This window comes from Bos taurus, chromosome 18 (genome assembly GCF_002263795.3).
Source record: "Bos taurus isolate L1 Dominette 01449 registration number 42190680 breed Hereford chromosome 18, ARS-UCD2.0, whole genome shotgun sequence".
NCBI classification, from domain to species: domain Eukaryota; kingdom Metazoa; phylum Chordata; class Mammalia; order Artiodactyla; family Bovidae; genus Bos; species Bos taurus.
This window is the reverse complement of record NC_037345.1, coordinates 49,091,835-49,104,925: the sequence shown is the minus strand read 5'-3', so window position 1 is coordinate 49,104,925 and position 13,091 is coordinate 49,091,835. Positions and strand designations below refer to the sequence as shown.

Here is a 13,091-nt window from a genome sequence, read left to right as displayed (position 1 = left end):
CGCCCGCCCTGGGCTCAAGCCCCAGCACATTCCGTCCTCCCCACTCCGCCCCGCCCTCCCCCCTCGGCCCCGTGGGGACGGAAACATCTCGTCCCCGCCCGCGCCCTGCCGAGAGCTGGGTCGAGGAGTCCGGCAGGACAGGAGTTGCAGCGCACCCCACGCCCCGGGAACTGGCTCTCCCGGCTCCTCTCGGGTGATCTCACCTGGCCCCGCCCTCTCAGGTGAACTGCTGGGCCCGGTGACGTCACTTCCTGCCAGGTAAGTGCCGCAAGCGCCTTGTCTTTGGGTAGATTTGGAGGAGCTACCCGAGGCTGATTCCACACCGTTTCTAAAAAAGTCCACACCGTCCACCCCTCCAATCTCACTGCCTCAAGACCGCACAACAGCCGGGATTCCAATTTACACACAGATTTCTTTTATTTAAAAATTCCAAAAAACCACAAAAATAAATTTTTAACAATATATATTACTTAATATATTATAGTGTATACTTATAACAATAATTATTCCGTCGTTTCCAATATTACAAAAAGAGGAAGAAAAATACAAGGGAAGCAGACGACCCAATATATATAAATACTATAAAATCTATTAGAATAAATAAAGTCGTCATAAATAAGGGGCCCAAAGGCGGGGGTGGGAGAGCCGGGCGTTGGCAATGGCTTTGGCTACTTGCTTTTGGAGGGAAGTTTGAGCACCAGGATTCCCTTTCAGGTGAGGCTCCAATCACCAGACACTGGAGCCTCAGGATCTAGGAAGAACTGGAAGGGGGCATTGGGGGCTTAATATTCACAGCATTGGGCAGGGGTGAAGTTTGAGAAGAGGCTTACTACCTCCCTCAAACTTGCTACATTTTTTTTAAAGACCCCATAAAACACTCCTTCCCGAACAGCCTGCACGCTGAGGACCTGCCCCAGCGCGGGGGTCAGGGGAGTGAGTTAATGCACTTTGGAAGGTGGGGAGAAATACATGATTACGAGTCCCTCAGTTCCCTACAGCCCCGGGACCCCTTGTGGAACCCACGCACGAGAAATGGCCCCCCTTAAGATCCAGCTGATCTGTACTAGGCAGGCATTTGTCACTCCGAAACGGAGATACGATTGAAGATGGGAAGTCGCCGGGGGGCGGCAGGTGGCTGAGGTGGCCCAAAAACCCCAGCCTCAAAGACAGGTGAGTCGGATCCCCCCAGGCTGCTGCCGCTGCTGGCATATTCGTCGGGATCAGATCCCAGGGAGTGTGCAGAAGGGCTCCGAGCTAGGCCACCCACAGGCCCCCAGACGCTGTTGGGGGTGGCCCTTCGGCAGGAAGGGCAACAGGCTGGGGTGGGGTCCCTTCGGGACACAGGTGTCCCTGGGGCAGCAGAGAAAGCAGAGGGTGAAAGTAGAAGGTCCCCGGGTGGCGGTGGTGGGGAGCTGGAGGGCGAGAAGGACCATGAGGACACGGAAGGGCCTGCTAGGCTTGCTGGTGGTGGCGAGGTTCGGCGGCCGGAGGGCAGCCCTGAGAAGCTGATGCTCTGGCGCAGCACATGGGGATGGCCGGGGGCAGCCAGGTCCTCGCTGGGGTTGTGGATGAAGTGGCAGCGCGAGCCGTAGGGGCAGCGACCCTGGAGGTAGAACTTGTGGCAGAGCTCCGTCTTATACTTGGGGTGGCGACTGGCCTGGCGCAGCTCACCCAGGCCATGGGCAAACTGGCACTTGGCCCCATAGCGGCAGCGCCCGCTTTCTGAGAAGGTCCGACATAGCTCAGTCTTGTAGCGGGATGAGGTGGTGGGAGTGGCGGTAGGCGAGGTGGGTGAGGGCGACAGCTCCGAGCTGGGTCGAGGAGCCAGGGGCGCAAAGCCTGGGGGTGGGGGCACCCAGCCGCAGCTGCGACCCTCCACCAGGCTGGTGGAGCGGCCAGGCAGGCGGGCAGCGACCTCAGGCAGGCTGGAGTCGGATGAGCTGAGGCTCCAGGGTCCCGAGGAAGCCCAGCTGGTGCTGGATTCAGTCTCTCCGAGGTCGGATGGCAGTTCAGGGCTCAGCGACAGGAGGCTCTGTGGAAACAACGATCGGTTAAGACACCGAAAATACAGGGTGACGCCCCGCCCCAGCTGCAGGGCAACTAAGGGCTTGCCAGTCCGGTTTGTGGGCTCCCGGCCTCAGCCCCACCCGCCCTAAGGAAAAAAAACAACAACTCGGGTTCCGGATCTCAAGGATCCCGATTTGGAGGTTTATTCGCGACTTAAGTTTATCCCGAGGGACTCAGGAATCTCGGCTCTCCCGGCTGGATCAGAGGGGCCCTAAAGTCAGGACAGACCGCTGTCCTCCAATTTTTTAAGCCTCTGGGCCTCTCGGGATCTGACCCCGCTCATCGGTTTCTCCAATTTCACAAGTGGAACAGCGGGCAAAATTAAGCCAGGAGTCCGGGTCTCTTCGGGTTTAGAGTTCCAAGATCCTCTGGGGCAGGGAGCGAAGAGACAGAAGTCGGATCCCGCTCACCCGGAGACTCCAGCCCAAGAAACGCCTCCGCGCAAAACCGCGCCCTCAGCAACTACTCGGGTAAGCCAGGTGTGGGGGCCATTTCCGCCTCCAGACAGCCCCGATCTGAGAAAAGTTCTCCAGCTTTCCATCTCCGAGGGCCACCCCACTCGTGTTGGGGCCGAGACCAGAAAGCCACAGGCTCCATTTTCATCCCCAGAGGATCACACTGATCTGATACGGGAGGCAGGAACCCCGGGCCGGTGTGAAGCGCTACAGAGTTCCAGTTTGAGAAGGGAAACCGGTGGCGGGGGTGGGGGGGGGGGGGGGCGGGTCCGGGGCGGGAATTTGTTTGCGGCCTTAGAAAGCCCTGGTTTGAGAAGGGAGTCAGGTGTTGCGGACGTCGGGGTGCCGATCAGTTGGGGGGCTCACCTTGTAGATGGCGGCGAGATCCATGGCGGCGCAGATGGCCGAAGGATGTGGAGCCGGCAGAAAGTGGGAGCGCTGAAGTCACGCTGCGGCGGAGTGGAAGAGCCGCCACTTTTATTTGACCAGGGAGGGGGCGGGGCCAAGGGGAGTTGGCCCGGGAGGGCGGGGCCAGGAGGGGCGCTTCCCGGACGCGCGCCCCTAGCGCAGCAGGGCCGGCCCGGGTTCGGAGCCCTTCCGCCTGGACCCCGGCCCGAATTCGCCTGAGCGGGGCCCGCGGGCGGTCGCGACCTCGCGGGGAGTGCGTGGGGTTGGGGGTGGGGGTGTCGGCCCAGTCTTCAAGGCTGGAGACTGAGGCGCGGAGAAGGGAACTGGGACGGAGGTGGGGGCAGGGCTCCCGGGGGAATTGACAAGGGCAGAGGCGGAGAGGGCGTGCGCGCGCGACACTGACCGACAGGGGAGGGGAGAGGCGAACCGAGAGCAAGAGAGAAATGGAGGGACGCAAAGAGAAAAACATGGGAACACACACACACGGGGGGAGCTACGCACACAGGGAGACATGCACAGAGGAGGAGAGACAGGGTGAGAAGAGGAGGGGAGGTGGGAAGGCAGAACTTGAAAAGACGAGACGTAGACAGTCCCCAAAGAGACAAATTCAGAGCGAGAAGCGGGAGGGAGGGAGAGTCACAGAAACTGAGAGAAGAAGGGGCGAAAACTGGAAGAAACAAACATCCACAGACAGAAATCCGCAGGAGCAAAACAGTGAGAGAAGACCCACCCCCCCCCAATCCTGGACGGTCTTGCTCCCGAACTGCCCAGATCCTGAGACCTGGACCGCCCTCTTCGCCCCCAACTCACGAGGATTGGGGGTGAGGTGGGGTCCCACACACCTGGTGAGGTTGGAAAGGGGCCTCATTTCCCAAATACAGGACCGCTGCGTCCTCTCACCCTCACACAAACCTGGCGCTTCTGGTGGCTTCCTCTGGGCTAGGCACAATTGCAGAAAGTGTCTTACATACATACATTAACTCAAGGAGGTATTATGCCCATTTTACACACAGGGAAACCCAGGCCAGAAGAGGCCAAGTTATTCTCCTGTTAGTGAATGGCATTAGCCTAATACCAGGACCTTAAATCATATTTTAAAAAGTTTGCACTCGAAAACTCAAGATTGGAAAAGGGGAAATCTTTTATTATGGTGGAGGGTTTCTTTGCTGGAAAGCTGTCTCAAATGGAAGGAACGGATCATCCCCAACTGATGGTCGGATGGGTCTCTCATAAAGGGATGTGCCTTGAAAGAACTCTGCGTTTGCAGAAATGACTCCCCTCATTGACAAGTCTTTTATTGTCAAGGAGTTGCCCTGAGTGATGCTCTCTTAAGATACGGTGAAAACACTAATTTTTAAAGGGGGTCTCCAGAGCTGGCTGCCCTGACTGAAAAAACGGTGGTAGAAATAAATCATTGCCACGGAGTGCAGTTATTATGGTGGAAAGTTCATTCTTGCAGGTTGTGACCGCGGACTGCGGGCTTTTATTGAGGTGAGGAGATTCTGCTAGGCTCGCTGATCTGCCCGTCCGACAGAGCACGGGGGAATCCCTGGTGCGGCGCTTTCTCGGGCTGAGGGGCCTTCCCGGCCGGTCCCGTGAGCTGGGCGGCTGCGGGCGGCTCTGGCACGGTTGCAGCCTCCCTCTCGCCAGTGACTCACTCACAAGGGGCGGGGGAGGGGGGCTTCCTGGAAGCCGTGACGAGGAGGCTCGACCCGGACGCCCGGGTTCCTCTCTGTAACCAGGGTTTTGGTCTCCTGTAAACAGAGGCTTGAGGACTACGGGAAAAGGAGGGAAAAGGGAGATGCCCGGCACCCGCCGCCCAGTTGGGCTCCAAATCCCTGTGCTCGTAGTCGGACTAAGGGGCGGGAGAACGAGAGATGGGAGGCTTTCTGGGGTTCCTAGGGGCCGGCTCGGCTCTGGCCGCTGTCCTGGAGGAGGGAATACCAGTTTCGATTCCCTGGAGACGGGGAGGAGTTCCCATCCCTGACTCAGGCTGACCCCCTCCCCTCTTCCATATGCTGAGTCATCGGCTCGAGGGCCAGGGCGCTTCGGATTGGGAGATTCTCAAGAGAGACTGGAAGGGGCTTTGCGCGCCGAAGGACTGAGCACCCGTCTAAACACTAACAGGGGCGGGGGTACTAAGAGCCCCGACCTCTGCCCCTCCTTGCTTAGATCAAGGGGTTCGGGTTTCCAAGCCGCCTCCTCGCTCAGACCCAGGAGACCCGGTTCCCAGGCCGTGGCTTCACCAGACTCAGGAGTCCTGGTTCCCAGCCACCCTGTCTCTCAAACGCAGGAGTCCGAGCCCCCCCGCCCCGCCCCGCCCCCAACCCCTCTCTCCGATTGAGGAGCCAGGCTCCCATCCCCCTCTCCACCCCGTCCAGGCCTCAGGAGTCCCAGCTCAGGAGGAAGTTCAGGGCAGGACTCCGCCCAGCTCCCCACGTAGCCAGCGGGAAAATCCGTGGCCTCGGCGAAAGCCGGGAATCCCCTCTGGAATGACGGTGGGGAAGGGGATGGCCGGGGTCCCCCGCGGGGTGCAGGGGGGCAGGTCCCGGGCGGGCTGGCCGGGGGGGGGGGGGGGGGAAGGGGCGGAAACCAGAGAGGCTAAAAATACAGCGAGCGCTTCCGGCCTAGGGGGAGGGGAATGGAGAGCAGAGTTTCCAGAAAAACAAGCGGGGACGGGAAACGCGGGGGTGTGAGAGCCGGCGCGAGTGCGCGGGCGAGCTGGGGACTGTGTACGCGCTGCACGTGTGACCTGGTCCCGTGTGCTCCTGGCGTGATTGACTGGCGGGAGCCGTGTGCGCAGCTGCGCGGGCCCAGCGGCTGGTGTGCCGTGCGGTGCGTGTGGACCGCATGTGCGAAGGGGGGCTGCCCTGGAGCGACTGGGTGTGTGGTGGGGCAAGTAGGTGTGGGACACAAATGAGCCCACTGTCCTATGTTAAGGCCGTGTCCTTACAACCCTCTGACACCGCTCTGTGCTTACTCTCACCATCGCTGGGTGAGGGAGTGTGTACTCAAACGTAACTGCCTTTGAAGTGGCATCCCGTGAGAACTTGTGACTTCCATACCTACCTGCACATGTGTGGAGCTCTGAACCACCATGGGATCTGGAGTGACTAAGAGCTGGGAACTCCTTGAGGGAGGCCGCTGAGGGTGACTGTGTGTCCTTGGGGGTGATGAGGAGCCGTGAGCACACAGCCTGGGAGCTGAGGGTGTGTGTGAGAGCCTGTGTGGCTCTAGGTGGCTTGGCTGTGTTCAAGACCTCTGGAACTGCGTGGTTATCAGATGTGTGAATACTGTTCCTGTGTTTGTGTCCTTGGGGTGTAGCTGAAAACACCCAGGAGGCTAGTGTCTGGAAGCAGTTCCTTTGTGGCCAGATCACAAGGCAGTGAAACTGGTGAACTTTGGTCCTTGACGTCTGCAGCGCATGATGGGAGGGTGGCTGGCGCACTCCTGCTCCTCTCGGTGGCCTCCGTGGGCAGAGCAGGGGCAAAAAGGCAGGCACACTTGAACCTGAGAGGCCTTATCTAAAGCCAGCCTCACTGCTTTTGATAACGTTTAGCTGAGGGCAGGGCTGAGTCAGCTGGTGATGGGCAAAGTCTGAGATGGGGTAGGAGATAGCGGCTTAAGTAGTAGTTAGACGGTTGTTTGTGTATTCGCATGGTTGGATTGTTCCTTGAGTCTGTTTGTGGGACTGTCCCTGGGACTGAGACACCATGATTGCAGGATGGCGGGTCACGCTGTTCTCTACTAGAGAAGAGGGGTTGTGTGTGCCTGTTTCTCCCTGGTCTGGTTTGCCCTGTGCAGCTGTGCATCTCATGTACACCCTTCCCTGGAGTGGGTGGTTGTGCACCAGGCTGTACAATCTTCCTCTGGGCCTGCTAATCCAGTAAGAACCTTCACTAAGGTCCTCTTCTACCCTGGCTCTTCACTGTGGTCCTGGCATCCACGTTATTCCATCAATGCACCAGCACAGCTCTGCCTCAGGCAGGGCCTCTGCACTTGTTCCCTCTGGAATGTCCAGGACTTACTTCCTTTCCTTTAAGTTCACTCCAGTACTGCCTTCTCAGGGAGGCCTTCATGACCTGGGTCAAGGATTAGAAAAGGTTTAAAAATAACCTTGTTATCCATTTAACAAATAATAAATACATCCATGGGGTCACAAAGAGTTGGACACAACTGAGCAACTGAATCAACAAAATACATGTACAATCCATTTACCCCCCAACCTAAACTCTCAAACTTTCATGTTTTCCAATAAAGTAACATAATTCTCCATGTGCAAACCTTACACCTTTAGATCTATTCCTAAATACTCCCCCTCCCCCCCCACCCCCATTCTACTTCTGGTCTCACCTCTCTGGTTTATTTTCTTTCTTGGAACTTCTCAGTGCCTGACACACTGTGTTTTACTTTATCACACTTAACTGTCACTGAAGTATCAGCTCCAGCAAGGCAGGGCTCTTTGGTTCACACTATACAGGGCCTGGCCCCAAACAGATGCATAGCGAATGCGTGTTGCGTGAACTCAGCTTCCTGGTGCACAGTTCCCACCCTGTGTGCTGCTCAACTGTGCATCTATCACCCCGCTGCCCACCAGGTGTCTCCCGTCTGTCTGCTGGCATGTGGTTTTCGGCACTGCTGGGTCCGGGGTCAGGGCTGCTGGGATGTCCTGCCCCCATGTGTGCGTGATGCTGTGTTGATGCCACCTCACAGGGCCAGTGGTGCCTCACTGAGTGTGTGGGCCTGTGGACTGACACATCTCTACCACTGTGTGCTGTGTGCCCCCAGGCTGGAAGCCAACAGGCTCTCACGGGGAAAGAGTGTTGTAGGCAGATAATTGTTATCATGTTGGGTGGAACTGGGACTTTGTTTTTGTGTTGATTTGGAGATTAAGTGTGGTTAAGGAGATGTGTAGGGGTGCCAAACTGACAAGGTTATGATGGTCAGTTTTATTTGTCAACTTGGCCAGGCTACAGCTCCCAGTTATTTAATCTAGATGAGGCTGTGAAGGAATTTTGTGGATGTGATTCAAGTCTATAATCAGTTGACTTTAAGCAGATTATCCTAGAAGATGTGGGGAGTCACATGGGTGGGGGACTGATCTAGTCAGATAAATGGGCAGAGCTGTGGCTTCCTCTCAGAAGAAATTCTCCCTGTGGACAGCAGCTTCAGCTTGTGCCCGAGAGGTCTGCTGCCCTGCCTGGAGCTTGCCCTCTGTGCCTGGCACTTCAAGGAAGGTCAGGGAGAAAGGGAAGGAACTGCTGGGATGTACACACACACACAAGAGCTGGCCATTTCCCAGAACTCCAGTGTGGGGACTTGGGCTCTGGGTGATTTGCAAGGCTCCGTGGTCCTGGGTGTTCTGCACTGATGTGGGGTCCAGGACAGCAGACCTCTAGGCGGTGCCATGGGAACCAGGGTACAGAAGGTTCTGGGTGGGGCCATCCGTCCCCCAACCAGGCTGAGTCACTTGGACCTTTCACACCCCACCAGCTGGGCCTGAGCTGGTAGCTCCGCCCTACACTTGCCCAGGCCTGACGGCCATGGCTGAGCTCCCTGAAGCTGCCTCTCAGGGAAGTGGGGAGCCCGGTGGGGTACACTCTTCCTGAAGCCTCCTCCTCAAGGTCTGCTTCCCGGAGCTGAGGCCAAGGTGCCTGGGTTCTTCCCCAGGACTGATGATTCATCCCTGCTGGGGCCTTTTCACTTCTCCTTTGGGGCTAAAAATACAGGGACCCAGGCATTCAGCTGGGCTGGCTTCACCGCGGATTGCATAACACCCCTTGTTTGAGTGCTGCTGACGCAGGCCCTGGGTATGGGGGGGGTGCCGCGCTGGGTTGCTCCCCGACTGGGACTGGGCATGCTGTCAGGGCCCAGACCTTTCACTTCCCTTTTCTGGGTCAAGCAGACTGGGGGGTTGAGCTGACATGAGAGGTGCTGGGGATTGCTGGGTGTGGCTATGGCCCCTGGAAACGAAGCTCCTTCTAGCCCCAGGTGACCTTGGTGTTCTGGCTTCCTTTCGGGAACTGTGCATAGACAGAGAATCCCAGTTAGGAGCTGGGGACAGTCCCAATTAGCAAAGGGGCACTGGGCAAGAGATGGTCAGAGACAGGGAGATGGGAACAAAAGATCAAATGACAGAAGACACCAAGAGAAACAGCTACGAAAAGACACAGAGACCACCCCCCCGAACTGGGACAGAATCAGAATGGACTGAGGGAGAGGGGCCCAGTCAGGGCTCCACAACTAGGCTAGGTAGGGGGAGACCCCCTGGAAGAGATCACCAAGGAGCACAATCCAAAGTCCACCCTCAGCCAAGGATGAGAAGACAGCCGGCAGAGGCAAGGCCCCGCCCTGCGCGCGCCTTGCTGGCCTCTGCTGCCCCCTGCTGGCGCCGGCCGCAGTGTTCAGGCAGGAAGAAAAGCCAGAGACAAAGATGCTTTGAAGCCACTCTTCATTCCTTCCCTGTCCCTTCCCCCACTCCCAGCCCTGCTAGCTCACAGGGTGCCTCCAGGGCCCGTAGGTGGTGCAGGCGTCTTGCCTGTGACCTTGTTGGCGCAGTCCAGCAGGGCAGTGTGAATGTCCTTGGCACAGGCAATCTGGGCTTTGATGACTGCCAGGTACTGTGGGTAGGGCAGGCTGTCAGGCTGGACGGCATCAGGTTTGGTGGCTGTGGGCACCAATGTTGGAGAGTGCTTGGCACTGTCACAGCTCTGTGACAGACACTCATGTGCCAGGCGCTGTGGACAGCAAGCAAAGTGCAGCATTAGCCTCACTCCAGGTACTGCCAATCCCACCCCTAGCGCCAGCCTGGCATAGGCTTTTCAGCATCTGGAATCCTGGGGTCTTGGGGTCAGAACTTGGCCCTGCCACTCACTTGCTGGGTGACCTCAGGCATGTGGCTTCTCCTCTCTGGGCCTGTTAACTCCGCTGGAAAAATGGGTTTGATAAGTACTTCTGCTACCTCATAAAATGAGAATGGTGAGCGCAGTGTGTGAGACACAAGCACAGGTCCTGGCAAGTTATTTAAGTGCTAGTTGATGGATGTCAACTACTATTATTGTGACTCTCCTAACCCTAGGCTTGGCATTGACACTGGCTTCTCTGGTGGCACCTGCCCCTCCTAGTTTTCCTTCTACTTCTCTGGCTAGTTCTTCTAGATGTTTCTTAAACTACCTAAGCCTTAAATGCGGCAATTCCTGAATCCTGTCTCCTCCTCTCATTCTCATGCCCTCTAGGAGGTGTCTCACCCACATACATACCACTCTGCTCTGAACTCTGCACTGATGTGCCCACCTCCCCTAAAATTCCAGAGCTCCTATACTCTACCCCCCAAACCACTCCCCTTCCTGGGTCCCTGTCTCAGGGACGGTTCTACCATCCAAACCAGACCCCTGGGCCTCATCTTGGAGACTCCTCCCACAGCCCATCAGTCCCACTGCCCAGGCACAAAGCCTTCTGAGTATCTCTTCCACCTGCCCTTCCCCACTTCCTCAGGACTCCACCCTGGTGAAACCTGGTGGCTCTTGAATCCTGCCATGGGCCCCCAGCCTCCACTCTAAGCCCCCCGAACCGATCCCTCATTTGGTGACCAGAAGCATACCCCTAAAAAAACAAATGGGTCGATGTTTTTCCTTGCTTGAAACCCTCCATGGCTCCCTAGCAACCTCGGGGCTATATTCAAAATCCAACAAGCCCCAGTGCCTACCATACCTTAGCCAGACTGAATTTCATGACATTTTTAAAGGGAACTTAAAGCAGAAGCTGTTCCTCTTGGTTGGAACATCTTTCTACCACTACGAAGCTCCTCAAACTGCGTTTTCCTTCAAAATCCAGTTCAAAATGATGATGACGCTATAAGATAAAACATTTGCCACTTGTCTAGTACCATGTTAAATGTTTTACATGCAAGATCTTGCCGAGTCCTTCTCCAAAATCCATTTTCCAAAGGAGGAATCCAAGGTTCAGAGGTAGAGATTGGTGGTCCCTCTGACTTCAAAGGCTGTGCTCTGAGCCATCTGCCCTCCTCTCAACTCCCACCCTTCTTCCCTTTTTGTTCCAGCCTTGGCTCAGATGTGCTCTCTACTAGTAGTCTATCCTGAGCCACTTCCTCCCTAGACCCACCCTAGGTGAGGTCAGGTGCCATCTCTGGACGTCTATAGCCCTCTTATTTTAACCTTGCCCCCTCTGCCTGCCCCTCACCCCCACAACCCAGCCCTGAGCCTTCTGCCCAAGCTTCCCCCTTCATGGTCTTCCATGTCTTGAGCTTCTCCTGTCAGAGCCCTGACTCTGAGCTATCACTGCTGGAGATATATTTGTCACCCACTGAACTGGAAGCTCCGTGAAGGCAAGGACTGGGCAACTTTCTGTCCCCAGTATCAGGTGCAGTATCCACACAGGTCTGGGCCACAGGAGATGCTCAGTGCGCATTTGTCAACTGACTGAATGAAGGTTCCTGAAGCCCAGGAACTGAGGTAGTTGTGGTCACCTGGTGGCTAGGAGGCCCCTTACCAGGCAGAGCTCTAGTTGGTCACAAAGTGCATAGAACTCTTCCAGACACTTGTCAAAGCGCTGAATGGGTCCATCGCTGCTCTTTCTACAGTCCAGGAGAAGAAGGTGGGAGATGGATTTCCAGTCTCTGGGACTAAGTGACTACCCAACCAAGTATCCAACAGAAAACCATGTATAGGCCCAGGAGACCCAAAGCAAGACTTGCTGCTGCTAAGTCGCTTCAGTCGTGTCTGACTCTGTGCAACCCCATAGATGGCAGCCCACCAGGCTCCCCCGTCCCTGGGATTCTCCAGGCAAGAACACTAGAGTGGGTTGCCATTTCCTTCTCCAATGCATGAAAGTGAAAAGTGAAAGGGAAGTTGCTCGGTCGTGTCCGACTCTTAGTGACTCCATGGACTACAGCCTACCAGGCTCCTCCGTCCACGGGATTTTCCAGGCAAAAGCACTGGAGTGGGGTGCCACTGCCTTCTCCGAAGCAAGACCTAGGGGACAGTTAATAGTAGAAGGGGCAAAAAGGGCAAGGCCAGGGGGTAGGGAGTAGGCTTCAAAATAAAGAGAAAAGAGGGATGGGTGGGGTACAAGGGGGATGTTTTTGAGACTAGGATGGAGATACTGACATCCTGGAGAAAGGGGAGTACTCACTGCCCATTGTCAATGTTAGTGTTCTGAATCAGGTTCTGGGCTGCAACCTTCATCAAGGTCTAAAGAGGAAAAAGGGGGAAAAAAAAGGTGTGGGAGATGAAGAAACACAAGAGGACACTTTTGGTAGATCTTCACTCTTCCTTAAGATACAGCCAATCTCAGGCCTCCTCTTCAGTTGTTACTTCTCCTCCTATCACTGCAGAGTAATTCCAACTTCCATTCCTTTACAGCAATTGCTATATTTTTCCAGAGGCCCCCTTTCTCTTGCCAGTAATTTCCCAGACATACCTTAGGGTCCTCCCTCACCCACCAGTCACAGTCAGTCAAGGCCAGTCCTTTCCTCAGGCTTTAACGTCTAGAGCTAGGTTTTTTCTTTAAATTCCCTCCAACTCGAATTCCGGTCAGTCTCAAACTCAAGATTCTCTCTGATCCCACCTTACACTGTCAATCCACAGAACTTCGCTTTGGCATCACGAAGACAGTCTCATTCCTCTTTCCTTCTTAACGCTTCTTTTGCTCTCTCCCGGACTAAACAATCCCTCCGCCCACCCCCCGGATGGCAGAGAGCCAAATCTCCCAACCCATCACCTGTAGACTCTCCTTCAGCTGCGGGATGAGCATCTTATAGCGCTGCACAGGATCGAAGTCCTGTTGCTGTTGCTGCAAAAGCCCGCTCTGGGCAGGTCCCACAAGTTGTGCTGGTGGTTGTGGCTGCTGCTGGGGGCCCGACCCACCAGCTGAACCTGGACCCGACACACTGGCGGTAGAAGTAGTCGCTGAAGCCTGCTGTTGGGATGCAGCCATCTTCTTCGCCTCGCGCACAGGAAGTGCGTCACAAGTGCGTCTTCCCGGTTTCTTTTTAGCGTCTTCGTCTCTGAGCCCTGTTTGCTGATTAGCTCCGCCTCCCAAACAATACAATCAATGAGAGGAAAGAGCCCACCCTCCAACTCGTGACTCTCAAATCCGACGGGTACAATGAGACATCGATAAACCAATCACAAGAGGCTCTTT

At 56.0% G+C, this 13,091-nt stretch overlaps 2 protein-coding genes across 2 annotated transcripts; both read right to left on the bottom strand.

Annotated features, from left to right (window-relative positions):
- Nucleotides 1-392: 392 nt before the first annotated feature.
- On the bottom strand, nt 393-2,976 carry ZFP36 (ZFP36 ring finger protein). Its single transcript, NM_174493.2, has 2 exons — nt 2,889-2,976; nt 393-2,032 (listed from the first exon to the last, which is right to left on the bottom strand). The coding sequence occupies exons 1-2, from the start codon at nt 2,910-2,912 to the stop codon at nt 1,079-1,081; spliced, it is 978 nt and encodes a 325-aa protein (NP_776918.2). The 5' UTR covers nt 2,913-2,976; the 3' UTR covers nt 393-1,078.
- A 6,388-nt stretch (nt 2,977-9,364) lies between these two features.
- On the bottom strand, nt 9,365-12,891 carry MED29 (mediator complex subunit 29). Its single transcript, NM_001080316.2, is given in 4 exon segments — nt 9,365-9,667; nt 11,439-11,523; nt 12,081-12,139; nt 12,669-12,891. Coding segments are annotated over 4 exon segments (603 nt in total). The 5' UTR covers nt 12,885-12,891; the 3' UTR covers nt 9,365-9,424.
- Between the last annotated feature and the right edge of the window lie 200 nt (nt 12,892-13,091).